The 14690-nt window shown below is 46.0% G+C and overlaps 1 protein-coding gene across 5 annotated transcripts in view; it reads right to left on the bottom strand.

Annotated features, from left to right (window-relative positions):
- Positions 1–14690, bottom strand: part of Kirrel3 (kirre like nephrin family adhesion molecule 3) — a 555253-nt gene that overhangs the window by 119604 nt on the left and 420959 nt on the right. For all 5 annotated transcript variants that reach the window (XM_057767795.1, XM_057767794.1, XM_057767796.1 and 2 more), the window contains exon 2: positions 7217–7294. In XM_057767795.1, the coding sequence (XP_057623778.1) occupies positions 7217–7294 (78 nt within the window). The remainder of the gene's footprint in view (positions 1–7216; positions 7295–14690) is intronic.

The raw sequence follows: 14690 nt of genomic DNA, 5'->3' as shown, positions 1-14690 counted from the left end.
GGCTGGAGAGATGGCTCAGGGGTTAAGAGCACTGACTACTTGTTCTTCCAGAGGTCCGGAGTTCAATTCCGAGCAACCACATAGTGTCTCACAACCGTCTGTAATGAGATTTGGTGCCCTCTTCTGGCCTTCAGGCGTACATGCAGACAGAACACTATGTAATAAATCTTTTAAAAAATGTACTTCTGCCATGTCATATGATATGTTTATGCAAAGCAGAATTCTTAGCATTGAAAATTTTAATATCAAAATACTGATCTGAAAATCTTTAAAAAATGCTCCACGCCCTGCAGCAGCAAATATTTAGTCAAGATTTAATTATTTATGTAAAAATAAACGAGCACACCTATCTCATTAGTGTACAAATTTGCCTTTGTTTTTTAATAAGTGGTAAAATTAGGTTGTGTATCAAAGATTAAGAAATATTAATTTCTTCATGATTTATCATCAGTAAATGCTTGGTGTACAAGCCTATATACTTGGAGTCATATAACTGTAAACATTTATATATCTCTGGAGTTACATAAATTCTTTCTCAGCAAAAGGTGAACAAGTGGAGAAAATTTAAGGGGCCATCAATGAGCTGACCTTGACCTTTGGCTCCCTTCTGCCTCATGCCTCTATGATTTGCTTCTAAGCCTACTATGATGAGAGCTGGAATCGCATCTGGATTTCTGACTCCTAAGCTACAGTGTTTGACCACTAGGCTTCCGAGTAGCAATGCTAAATGAAGTTCTTAAACTAGAACAGGTATCAAAGCAACCGGCATGAAGAATGGCTGATTTTCCCTGGTGGGCAGCAGAGTTGCTGGGGACAGAGCACATGTCCAGCCTGGCCCTGAGCCTGGCGCAGTGCTGAGCTGTAGGGGTGAGGGTGGGTGTGACTTCTACATGATCTCCCATGTCACTGTCTCAACAGCCTACTTCCTTTTCCCTGGAGGTTCTAGCAGCCTGTCCCTTTCAAAGAGCTCCCCAAACAACTAGCTTAGGCACTTCTCCCTGACCCATCCTAGGCTCAACTTTCCTGCTGGCTGTGCCATGCTGGGCAAGTCACCTGCCTTTCCTGGGGTATTCTCCTCTTTTCCAAGTGCAGGCTCATGTTTCCTTTCCACCAAGTCCCAGTACCCTGTGGCCAAAACCAGCCCCTGTCTTTACTTTCCTGCCATTTTCCATTCTGTGCAAACATTTGAGGCCCCTGAGACAGGACAGACCTAATGGGGCTCACTGATGGGGAGAGCAGGCAGCTGTTAGGGAAACAGCTGCAATATTAGCATGCATTCATACACAGAGGGCAGGGGTGTGGTCTGCAGGAGTGTGTAGTACATAAAGTTGACCTAGCCCAGGGAGAGCAGATCAGAGGACTTAGTAGGAAAAATATTGATGTTAAGGTTTGCAAGATATGCAGGAATTAGCATGCGAAGAGCAGAGAGATGGATGGGTTGAGTGTGATGTATGTTCTAAGAAGAGGGATCAAGGACAAAAGTCCTGTGTAGGGGAGAATGGCCTCTTGAGGGGGAAATGAAGGGTCATGTGGCAGGAATTAGATTATGTGGAACCTTACAAAACATGGAATGGATTTAAATAGTCTTAAAAGCAATGGAGAATCACTGAAGTATTTTCTAGAACACAGTATCAAGTTTTTATTTTGAAGCAAGGCTTTGGCTCTGTGTGGAGATGAAATGGACTGAGGGTGGTGGTTGAACACAATGTGCAGAGGGAGAGAGATGAGGAGGGAGAGAGAGGGATGGAAGGAGAGAGAGAATGGGAGTGTAGGAAAGGGAGGGCGGATGGAGAAAGCAGGGGCAAATTCAGAAGATAGCCAGAAGGTAAAATCCCCAGGACATGGTGAAATCTCGATAGGAACGTGAGGGAAGGAAAAATTTACAAAGTAATTTGGCCTGGTCTGCAGACAAGGAAACCCTCTGGCCTTGGATGAACAGGTCTTCTGTAGGAATGATGGCTGGAGGAATAAGCCTGGGACAAAGCTCAAGAATCTTCCATCAGATTGTGGCAGGAGAATGGAAATAGCTGGTCTCTTGTTCCAAGATGCTGAGTGAATTAAATAACAATCGTAAAGTGCCCTGGAAACCTGGGTCTTGCCATAAATAATAAACAGGGACGTTATACAAATAACCAGCTTTGTAGCCCCAGTGGAGGAAAACACATCATCAAGAAAAATGAAATAAGAAAAAAATATGCGCCCCAAAGCTCCAACTAACAAAATGACAGTATTAGCCAATGTCCTGGGGACCATGGCAGGCACCTCAGGAATGCTCTCAGGAAAATGATTGTGTGTCCTCTGCATGAGCCAAACTGGCCTCAAGGAGTCTTGTGGCAAGAGCTGCCCCACAAGTGGGTCTTGCCCTTCCTAGGTTCTGGGCTTTGGGCCGAAGTCCCAGCCTGCCTACTCCTGTTTTCTCTTTGCACTGAGAGAAGCACAGTTTGTTTACAGGTCGGGTGGCATTGAAGTCAACAGGACCTCAGTCTTCTCTACAAGGAGAGGCAAGAGAAACGCTGAAGTGCTTTGTGGCAATTAGTAAAACCACTCAACTTAAAACAGACTCCTTTGGTGACCAGAGATCCATCTTGGTCACCAGAGCATGCAACATTATATCATGGGAAAGAGAGAAAGGTGTGGGCAGTGAGTTGAGAGGCAGTTTAGAGTTCTCATCACCACAATTTAGAGACTTTGTCGTTTGGTTTCTGTCCGCTTGACATGTGCTAGAATCATCTGGGAAAGGGAAACTTCAAATGAAGAATTGCTCTGCCAGCTTGACGTGTGGCAAGTCTGTGGGGGCATTTTCATGACCATTAATGTGGGAGGGCCCAGCTCACTGTGGGCAGTGCCACCCTGGGCAGGTGGTCCTGGGGTTTTCTTATACATAGGAAAACAGGCTGAGCAAGCTGCAAGGAATGAGGCAGTAAGCAGCGCTCCTCTTTGATGTTCCTGCCTCCGGGTTCCTTCCCTGAGCTCCTGCCCTGGCTTCCCTCAACTGTCAGGCAAATAAACCTTTTCCTTCCCATGCTATTTTTGTTCAGTGTTTTATCACAGGAATATAAAAGCAAACTGATATAAAGCCTTACAGGTGACCTTATCCAAACTATTCTACTTTGTGTTTGAGGGCCGAATTCTAGATGTCCAGGGTATTACTATTACCAGGATAAGCTCCTACAGTTGGCTTCACATACTTGCTCCAACTATGGGACAGCTCTCTTTTTTAATGTCTCTATTAGGGGATAGTAGATCTGTGTTGTTCTGTACTCAGGAGCTATGAACTGGCTCAGGGGCCAAGCATCTGGCTTCATCTTTCTTGGGTGCTCTAGGAGGCCAGAGTCTTCAATCAGTCTGAGATGCTGTACTGATCACAGTGTGGCTCCAGCGTTGGGAGGCGTTGCTATTTTACCTTCACTGAACTGAGAGAAGCAGTCACACACTGGGATTCTGAACGTCTCGGGAGTTTGTTGTCTACCTCCCTCTGCAGCTCAAGAGGGCACCTCTATGTAGGAAACTTACCTGGGCAGGCCCACTCCAGTACAGGACCAGGGGCCAGTCAGAAAGGGGGCCGAGGATTCCTAGCCCCCTCTCTCCTTTAATCACACTCTTCCTTGTTTATTCTTCTCAAGATGGGCCTCACAGAACTCTCTGGTTCCTAAGGGACTTGTGCCCCTCCATCTAGATCTCCCTATAATGTTCTGCCTTTGTTTCACAATGGGCAAGGGCAATCTTTCTGACCTTCCCTTCCACTCTGCCTGGGTTTTGAGGGGGCCTGTAAACCTGTAACTAAGGGGAGCATGAGACTCAGGGTGCTGCTGAAGATGGGAGGACAACCCCAGTCAGGGTCTCACTATGTCCCTGACTGGCCTGGAACCTGCTATGTAGGCCACACTGGTCAAGAACCCACAGAGATCTGCTTGCCACTGCTTTCCAAGTTCTGGTATTAAAGCATGGCCAGCTTAGAGACACGTTGTATAAGAAGCTGTTGCTTCTCAAGACCCAGCTGATACTTGCGGGTGACTTTCGATATTCTTCTATTGTGACTCACAGCCTCTGATTAAACATTTACCTGAGAAATTTATCGTAAGCAACTCTCCCCTATGTGTGAGTCATTGAGCTATGTTCCAAGGATGTGGAAAGATTGAGGTGAGGCCTTCCTTCTTCCACAGCTGGGGCCCCACAGTACACAAGCCAGAAGTTGATGAGCCATCCCAAACTGTGATACACACGGCAAAGAGACCAGACTGGTTGGTTGGCCAGGTGGCGCATATGGTGGTGGTGGTGGTGGTGGTGGTGGTGGTGGGGCTCTGGCTTAGGTGAGGTGTGAGTAGGTACTTTTCATGGAGATGTTTTTAGTGAGACATGCCTTGTGATTTCCCTGTGAGGTCCTTGTGGGCAGGGACTATGTCTTATTCAGTTTAACAGCTCCGGTGCTTACAATGGAGCCTGACACTTATTATGAAAAATTGGTATCATTTTTATGGTTTTCAATGAATGTTTGATGAAGAAATAAACAACCTCTTTCCAACAGCTCCTTTCAAGTCCTGAGTTCTTAATCACCGGGAGACAATGATATCAGACAACCCTAACATCCTGGGCCCCGCCTGTCTGTATCCCTCAATCCTTGTCTGCCCTTAGCTGATTTCTGCTTATAGCCCTGTTGGATACCCAGATTGTTGAGTCCAAATGGGAAAGAACTCTTTCCCCCAACATTTACCAACCACCCCCATTCCTGCAAATGCTACAGATTTTCTCCAAGAAGCTATTAAGCACTCCCAAATAGAGCAACTCTCTCATTGACTATCAGATGCTTCCTTAAATGATTTTTGAATAGCATTTTCTTTTTATTGCTTTGTATAGTTTAACAGCACCAATTGCGATTACTCACTCTAACATACGACAAGCCCCAGATCTCTAAAGCTCTTGTTCATTCATTATTTTCCTTTTGCTTCTTTTCAAATGTTTGCTATTTTTTGGAATATAGAGAGGAGGAGGGGGTGGTAGTGGAGAAAAAAAATAAAATACAAGGAGATATGAAATTAACAGGGAAACAACTGAAATAGGGGATTGCTTCTCTCTGGGTGACAGACACCTTATTAGATGCTGTTAAACAAAACAAATATGCTTTAATACAACACAAGCAAAGCTTTTATATTTATTCTGAAATGGAAATAAAGAGATTCCTACTTTATCTCTAATGGAAGAAGCAGATAATTATACCAATAGCTCTTGAATTCTGGCCACTTGGAGAATTTTTTTTTCTATTTTACCAATTGTTCAAATCATACTGAGGTGTGTTGTCTGGCATGGGCCAAGAAGTCTGTTGCTTGATTGATGTCATGGCTGCTATTCCTGTTCAATTATTAACATGTAGGAGTTATAATTATTTTGAGTATTGCTTAGAGATAATTATAAACCATAAACAGTCTCTGTGTTTGTGGATACCTTTCTTATCTGCAAATGGGTTAAGGTTTGAGAGACCCAAGCAGTGTGTGCCTCTCATTTGCTTCCTTAAACAGCACACAAGCTTTAGAAGAGAGAAAATGTGCTGTCTGGCACTTGGCGAAGCAAGTCTGTCTGACCTGGAAGCAGACATCTCGCTCCTCTTCCCATTGTGGCTTGGACTCTTCCAGAATCAGAGCTAATACTCTGGACATGGCTGTTCTACCACACTGTGGGGCTCCCCTAGCCGTCTCCATTTTGTTAGTTGGCTCAGATTGCTCAACACCCCTTGATTCATTGTCTTGGCCACTTAGAAGCTGGGTCAGACACCTGGAGCTTCAAGATCGAAGCGCAGCCCAGTTCCCTTTTGCTTTCTCTCCCAATCCCTAAGAGCCCACCCAGCCTGTTTCTGTAATGAGCATCTTCAGCAAGAGAACATGTCTATTCAGCACCACGGACAGAGTCACGCTGTCAGTTCCCACAAATTAGAAGTTACTGCCTACCACTCTCTTCTGGGCGGCTGTGTTGAGAACGGAGAGGGTGATGAGAAAGAAAAAAGTCAATGAAAAAGACTGATGGCCTTGCCACAAGTATGCAGCCCAAACCCCTGGCTGTGCTCAGCCATGGGGCTCCTACAGATGATAAGTGGCTTCTGGAAGCTGCTGTTTTTTTGAACAGGCAGGCAGTGAATGTAAGAGATACGAGCTTCCTGGACTTACTAGGACCTAACTCCTAGCAGACTGTCATCTTGATGGGTTTTGGTGACAGGAAAACAGCCAGCCAGGGTTCTGGTCCGGGCCACATCCAGAGGCATGAGTGTCACGGATGGCGACTTGGAAGGAGAGGCAGTTGTTGAATGTAGAGAGGAGGCACTGGGCTCTGTACCATGTAACTCACGGCCAGATCATAGGGGTGTTTTGCCTCCCTTTAGCTTGGAGTGGGAAGGGAGCAACAGGAGCTATGAGCCCTGATTGGGGGGGGGGTAGCAGCTCATGGCAAGCTGGGCTGGTGGGAAGAAGCCAAGGCTTCATTTGTCTGACTTTAATGAATAAATGGTATCCCCAGCCATTGTCTAGCTGCCTTTGAACCCTGACAAACAGTCTGTGGCATCTGATGAAGAGGGTTATTAGTTGCATGGAGACAGATGGCTGGGGATAGAGAGGATTGGCTCTTTATTACAGAAGACCCATAAGTGACAGTGATATTCTCTCATACCAGCCCCCATGTCAAAGTCAATACATTCCCCCAAGTTCTCTGGGACACACGTGATCCTCAGGAAAGACCCCGTGCTTGAGGAAGGCAGAACCACCCCTGGGTGGGAGACAGAATTCAGTCTGTGGAGTTGGGAAAGTCTCTAAGGGCATGCTCTGGGAGTATAATGCTGCCTCATTCTTTATGATTCTTCTGAGTGCCCTATAAGGTGCTGTCAATTCAAGAGAAGGAAAGAGAACTTTGAAACAGAAGGATAATGGAAGCAGATTTTGCTGGACTGGGTAAGAGGGTAGAAGAGCAAAGGCAGGGAAGTGAAAGAAAGAAAAGTAAGGGACAGATGGGGAAGAGAAGATAGCAAAAGAAAAGCATGCATTATCATCCAGTGCTTTGGCAACAGCATTGTTGAACAATATCTCTGTGTCAACAGGACCACAAAGATCAAGCTGAGCCTCCCACTCTCCCTCCTGAGCTGTTGTGTGTTCCTTGTGCAGGTTCCTCTGCACCACAGTTGTAGGCACACCCTTCCCTCATTGTCTGACCCATGACGGGAAGAGAGGTTCTCACTGACCTTCATTCATTCTCCGAAACTTGTCCTTGGCCATGTAGCCCAGCACCAGACAGCATCCTCTCTTCTGGAGGCCAAGCTCTGGAAGGAAAACATAGGTAGTTGAGTTGGGAATGGGTCAGGTGTGAGGAAACTTCTTAGCAGGAGGCTGTGGATAATTGCAGGACTGCTTATTTAATAAATGTTTCTACAGCACTTATATCCCGGGCATAACTTAAAGTCGGTAGCTTTTGCTTGATGCCCACAATAGCGTGTAAGGCACAGAGCATTGTGCTTTCCATTTTCTACAGTCTTCATTTACAAATGCATGAAGTAAGCAGGTGCCGGAGTCAGGATTTTGAAATTAGACTATAGAATCCATTCTTATAACTATTACTCTGGGTTATATGGGCTTTTTATAGTCTAGGGTTGGGGACCATGAATAAGTCACTTTGAAACTGTGCTCAGACTAGCTGAACAGGAGCCCCTGGTAGTATCCAGAATGGGACAGCATGACCAGACACAGTAGGTGACTCAAGATGAAAAGAGAAAGTGGAGAAGACAGAGATGAGGGATAGGCAGGGTGTGTTCAGTCTTCTGGAAGGGTGGGTTTCTGCAGTTGCTGATTCTAGTGTATTCCTATGGACAGGCACGGTTCAGCAGCAGCATCTAGAACTTGGGAAGTATAGACTTAGAGCACAGGGAGCAGCAGTATTGAGAGACACGAGGACCCATAGCCTGGTTGACATTCCCAGAAGAACAAGAAGAGCAACTTTGGGTAGCAAATCCCGGATGCTGTCTTTTGCAGAGTATTTTATAAGCCAGCTTCTGTTATGTGCGAGTGTTGGACTTGAGTTCATCTGCTTCACTAGAAGGCAAGCTAAACACTCTGGTATTTGGCTTTTAGTCCTGACTTGTCTTGGGTGCTTTAATAATTCTGAAACAATTTCACATCCACTTTAATTTTTGACTCTATGGCAATGCTTTGCCCTATGTGGACAAGCCATTGCCGTTCACACGACACAGGTGGGGGCTCAACAGTGTTGTGGGACTGCCTTTGATGCTTTCGTCTTCTCATTTCCACCTGTTTGTTTGGAAACCCAACAAATGTGACAGCTGCCCTTAAACTGGGCAAATGGGCACCTGATATTGTCCTAGAGAGCACGTGACTGCAACCACACCCCACAGAATCTTGTCAGGATTCCTGTTACACGGCTGCTTCCACCCACGATCTCAGAGAAGGAGGCTCCTGCTGAGCGGTGCCACACTTGTCTGTGGCCTGGGTGTTTCCTTGGCCTTCCACTTGTACGTGTCTTTGTCAGAGACTAGGAAGTGTGGGGTGAGTCCTCCTCCTTCCTCTGCTCAGGATGCTCTGCATCTCTCTGCTGGTGCTCAGGTCCAGCCTCTGAAGATAATAGTATGAAAAGGGGTGTAGGACCCCAGAGAACAGACAAGTCAAGCTTAGGGGCTCATGTGCTAGGGAAAAACAAAGCTTGGCAGGTGGTGGTGGGACACCACAGCCCAGGGAGGTCACCAGCTTTGATCTCCTGATCCTTTAAAGAGAGTTATTGAGTATCAGTGAAGAGCAGAGAGACAGATCCAGGGGTGCTGTTTCTGAAGGTGCCTTCCCTGCCTTCCCCCTGCATCTGAAGGCACAGCCAAACTACCCTCATTTCAAACAGCTTCACATCTCCGGCACCCAAACTGACATGTTAAATTTTCCCATCCAAGGCCTTGGCTCTTTCTTCAGTGGCTCCTGTTCTGTTGAGGGCCACGTGGATCAAAGCCACTTTGATGTTTACTTACTATATTTGTGGATTCCTTCTAATAGTCACCTCCAAAAGGCAGGAATGCAGCATGCAGAGGGGCCAGCGGAAGTACACGCTGTGAGGAGGCTCCTAGCTCCAGCTAACAAAAGCTTTTTGCCTGAGCTTGCATCTAGAGTTCAGGTGCTGCCAATAGGAAAACTTAGCCTGACTGTTAGGATGACAGGCACAGAAGGACATGATGGTTGATGGTTCCTATTATATTTATCATTGGCTTACACCCACCCAAAGCACATCAGTGGTGGCTTCTACTGGAGGAGGGAGCGTGGGCTACTAGATTGAGCCTAGCAGGGACTCTATGGGTTCACTGAGGGAGGAGGACAGAAGAAGCTGAAAGGATGTGGCTGATGTTTCCTCTCCCTTCTGAGCAGTTTCCCATACTCACAGGTGAAGATAAGGGGAAGTTATAAAGATTGGAGTATGAACAACCTGTCTTATCTTGTTGTCCACAGTGTCTCTCTCTACGCAAACTAACTTATTTTATGTGTCCCGTACTAGGATCCCTCCCAAGTGAGCGGTGGAGGGGTGGCTGAACACTCACAGTTATTATAAGCAAGAATCTCTCTGACTATACTTGATTTTTGTAAATGAGCAGGGAAATATTTTTTTTTTAAAAAAGCTCTGATTAATAAAAGAAATTGAGGGCGAGGTAATTTCTCAATGTATTTGGCTCATTTAATTTGACACGTGTGGGTTAGTCTTAATTATTTAGGCGGCTACATTACAAGGCGCTAATAAGCACACTGCAGAAATTTACTGAGAGGGCTCTCTGGCGGAGTCTTTGCTGAGAAGTGGGGGGAAGCCATGGGGATCCCTCTGAGAACAAGTGAGCTGGAGGACCGGTGAAGTGAGGAGTAGCTAGCTTGTCACACACAAAATCTGGGATGCTCTTCGGAGAGACTTGTGGAGCCAAAATAGAACTCACCAAATCCACACATGGAAGCCCACAGCAGGGACAGAAGTGGATGAGGCAGGGGAATGTGAGTGCCCCTCTGGGGACGAAGAGCATTGTCAGACATACTTGATCATACGTAGACCAAGGAGGAAGCAGAAAGTAGTCATGTGGGCTTGGGGAAACATTCAAGTTAAATAAAACCAAAACCAAAAAAAACCATGAGGCTACTAGGGGAGACTATGATACAATACTACAGAGAGAACGTGATCTTTCTTTGTGAGGTCGTCCAGCACCAGCCTGTCCCCTTTCTTGTCTCTGAGACGGACAGGAGAGTGAAATCACAGATGTTAGTTTTGAACCTCAAGATATCGGGGATATGGGGTCTGCTTCAAGTAGGCTGCTCTCTTTGGCTTCATCAGTGTCAGAACCACCCAGAGTCCCCAAAGGCCTCATGGAAAATAAATGAGGGGAGTCTTGGCTTGGAAAGACCGTTCATAGCAAAGCTTAAGGCCATTTGTAGTTGGCTTGTAAGGGCACTGTCTGAGGAGGGCAAAGGCTCAATCAGTGCTATGTGCACAAAAACAGGTATCAGAACAGGGGTGTTTCTTAAGGAGAAGGGACGTTTGGCACCCTGGGAAGTTTTGAGCTATGGACTGCAAGCAACAGAAGAGCCAGAGTGTCCTTTTCCAGCCCTGAGCCCCTCCTACCAGGTTCAGTGTCTAGCACATGGCAAGTGCTGGGCCAGAGGATGGCTGACTTAAAGGAAGGGTGGATTCAGAAATGTCAGGGACAGGGTAAGCAGTTCCCTGGAACTCAATCCAGAATGAGCTTGGCTGTAGCAGGATGCATTTGGGTTGGGATGCTCGTGGAGTGCTTAGATGTAGCAGGATGCATTTAGGTTAGGTTGGGATGCTTGCGGAGTGAATGAAACTTGTAATTCATCCAAATAGGGAACTGTTCCACAAGTAGGGAACACTGTGGGGTTTTCTCCAGGGAGGAATAAAAAGAATGACTTTATAAGTGGAGCAGGTTTCTTCAGCTCGCAGGCTGGGGCTGGGACTCTTTCTAGGCTCCTAATCCTTTATTCTCACTGCTTCTACTCATCATGACCCGGCAATGCTGTATCCCATTCAGGGCACACTTATTTTTTTCACAATGCTGGCATATTTACTGTCTCATTAGATGCTCACAGTAGCTTGGCAGAGTAAGCAAGGTGCAAATTATTTCCTTCATTTTGAATTTAGAAACCAAGGCTTAGAGAACTAAAAATGATGCTTCAGGGCCAAAGACCTAGCTGCTGTTGGTTCTCATCCTAGAACTAAGGGCTGGTTTCAAGGCTAGTTCTTAGGGATGCCATGCCTGTAAATACTGCAAGTCAAAACAGTCCAAAGAATACTAGCGATGAATTGGGTACACCCTCTCCTATTCATATCTCACGCATTCCCCTCATCACCAAAACTCTCATCCCTATGTGGACTGGGACTTTGCAGAGGTGGTCAGGTTAAAACAAGGTCATTAGGATTGGCCCTAGTACAATATCACTGGTGTCCTTATAAAAGGGGAACTTGAAGGAAACATATGAGGGGGAGGGAGGGATGGAAGAAGGAAGAGAGAATAACACACGAACATGAAGATGGTAATTTCTAAGACAGAGGGAGAAAGATTTTTAACAAGTCCTTCCCTATAGCTTTGATTTCAGAAGGACCAAAACCTACTGGCATCTTGATCTTGCGGTCCTAGCCTTTGGAACTGTGAAAGCATTTTTCAGTGTTGGTCTCCCACTGTGTGATACTTTGTTATAGCAGTGCTAGCTAACTCCTGCAGACAGGAAGGGGAGGGGCTGGCTTTTCAGTGTGACTCGGTTATTTCCAGTGTCTGTGATTCTCTTCACCTCCTTCACTTGGTCACAGAGTTACACTTAGAGAAGAGTCTCACATGACCATTCACTGGGCTCCAGACGATGGGACAACATTGATCAGAGGTGATGCCATTGGAGTGTAGCGTTGATGGGCACAAAACAGAATGGGGAAGAGGCAGCAGGGAGAGAAGGCTGCTGCGTGCCCGTGTGCCTAGCAGCATTCACGGACCGTCTGGAATGCTGTGAGAATTGTTCTTTCTGCTTGTTGTTCCCCATCTAGGGACCAATGAGCCCTCAAGTAATGGGAGTTAGAATGGGAGCAATAAGCAGGAAGGAGTTGTTGTCCGAATGTGAGTGGATGGCTGTTTGTAGGGGGACTTCTATTCTGTTCCCAGCCTACTTCCTCATGGCGGCTGGATGGGATAATAACAAAAGTTCCCATCTGTGGCTAAGTTAGTTTCTGGCCATGTTGCCACGGTCACTATCTCACTCAGTTGCTGAAGACTAGCCTTTTCTAACACCTAGACACTGTTGATAGGGATACAAGATAGGGCAGTCATTAGGGAAATTAGGATGGAGGCTCCTAAGATGTCTAAGAGGAGAAACGCCAGATTTTGCAGCTGTATTATTCCTAGGACTATACCTGAAGGAGTCTAAGTCAGCAGACCACAGAGACATCTGCACACCCAATAGACAAGTTATAACATCATCTCTGAGATGGCCATCAACAGACGACTGGATGAAGAAAATGTGTTACACACACAATTGGATTTTATTCAGCCATAAAAAAGAGTGAACTCATGTCACTTGTGGGAAAATCAGTCGAGCTGGTGATCATTACATCAAGTGAAATAAGCCAGGCTCAAGAAGACAACTATCATGTGCCTTCTCTTCTGGGCAGACTCTATATTTACAAAAAAGACAAGGAAACAAAAGGGAAGTTATTTGGGAAGAGGAAGGTGACCAGAGGTATGGAAGGAGGGTTCAAAAGAGGGCAATTAGAATACAATCGAGGTACATTATACATGTGTATGAAAACATCAAAATAAAACCTATTATCGTGTAGAATTAATGTATCCTTAGTAAAACATTGAAAACAAGAGATTAGCACTTTACCTCCTGAAACTATTTGACTCCAGAATGCTTCTACAAGTTACCAAACAGAAACTAGAGTATTGCCGGTGGACAGCTGAGGGGAGATGAGGGAGGATGAACAGGCTGAGGCCAGATCGGGGAGGCAGCTGAGGAGCCTCCCTGGAGTCTGTACCTTTTCCTGCAGGGTGCAGAGAGCCCTGAGAATGGCTAAGCTGGGAATGGAATACCCTGACTAAAGAAGACTTTAACCCAGTGTAGATGATATGCGGAAGAGAGAAGCCCAGAGAACGGTGAGAGCAGCCAAGAGAGTCCTGCTATGCTCCAGGTGAGAGACGATGGTTTTCCATCTGCTGCCCCTTCTTGCTCTGAGAACACAGCAGAGATCTGGAAACAGGTAGAAGGACACAAAGAGGGGGACGCACAGAGCCTCCAGATCTTTGCCATCCCAACACAGAGAGCAGCAGAATGGCTGAAAATAGCCTGAATTCCCCAGATGGTGCCTCGGACCATATGGAGGAAACGCCAGCTGGACCTGGTTGGAGTTGCTGGGAGGTCCTGATGCTTCCGAATGAACAGAGCTGGCAGATACGGCGAGCAGCACTCAGCAGCGAATGGTCCCACAGGCTCCCTAAGCGTCTCTTCCCCCTTTCCATCTATAAATTACCTCTTCTAATATCTCTTTTGCATGATTTATGTGAAAATCCAAAAAGCCAATATACGATAAAAAGAGGTGAGAATAAAGTCCCAAACATTAGTCAGGGTTGGAGGTCAAGGACCCTCCTCTTTCCTAACAGACAAGAAAATGGAAACATGCGAAGGGAAGGCCCTCACTAAATCAATCCTGTGTTGAACTCTCAGGTCAGTGTGGTAGCCACAAGTCAGATGAATTAGAAAAGTTGGAGAGAGAAAGTTGGATGCGGTTACAGGGGAGACTTAGGGCCTAGGAGTCCTGGAAACAAGGAGAAGCTGTGAGTCTGAGAAGATTCTTCAGGATGAGACCTTGGAACTAAAGGAATGTTTAGCTCAAGGGAGGAGGCAGAGGTGGCCACAGTGTCTTCTTCGCTGGGAAGCTCAAAGGACTGTTATGTCTGTATCAGATTCAGTGTTATCACAAAATGGGCTGACTGTGCTATAGGGCGATGATGGTGCACTGTGGCCATCAAGTTCCTCAATAAAAGGGACCCAGGTAATAATTTGAGTAGGGGTTTTAGTCTGAAGAAGTAAACTTTTTAATCAGACATATTTAGCTAAGAGGATGGAAGTCTTGTGGGGAAAAATCCTACCCTCCCCAGCCAGAACATATTAACAAAAATTGACGGGGTAATATCCACTCCACAAACATTCAGAGGCCACCGTACACAAGTCAAGCTTCCTATCCCAGCAAAATACTTATCCAATTGGTTTACACATGCATATGTGGGTTGAACAGTCTTTCTCCAAATGTGTGGGGCCAGAAGTGCTTCAGATTTTGGAATTTCCGGTTTAGAGAATATTTGTGCATTCTTTACACATTTGACTATTTCTAATATGAAGCCCCCATGCCTGAAAAGCTCTGGCATCCTAAGCTTCTTGGACATGAATTTTCAGATGTTGGAGCATCTTCCATGTTGGATTTGGGGATTCTGAATGTGCAGCCCTCACTTGTGAAAGGTACATGAACATCTAAGACAGGTAAATGTTCAGTAAGGCAGTGTCACAAGGTGACATCATGTCATTTCCACTCGAGTGGTGGTCCTTGTCGGAGGAAGAAGCAAGAGATGAGATCTGGGAGAGATGGCAAGAGATGCCCTCTTCCAGAGGTCCCAAAGGCTGCAATTGGCCCTG

Source organism: Chionomys nivalis, chromosome 4 (assembly GCF_950005125.1).
Source record: "Chionomys nivalis chromosome 4, mChiNiv1.1, whole genome shotgun sequence".
Classification (NCBI taxonomy): Eukaryota; Metazoa; Chordata; class Mammalia; order Rodentia; family Cricetidae; genus Chionomys; species Chionomys nivalis.
This window is presented reverse-complemented; position numbering and strand designations above follow the sequence as displayed.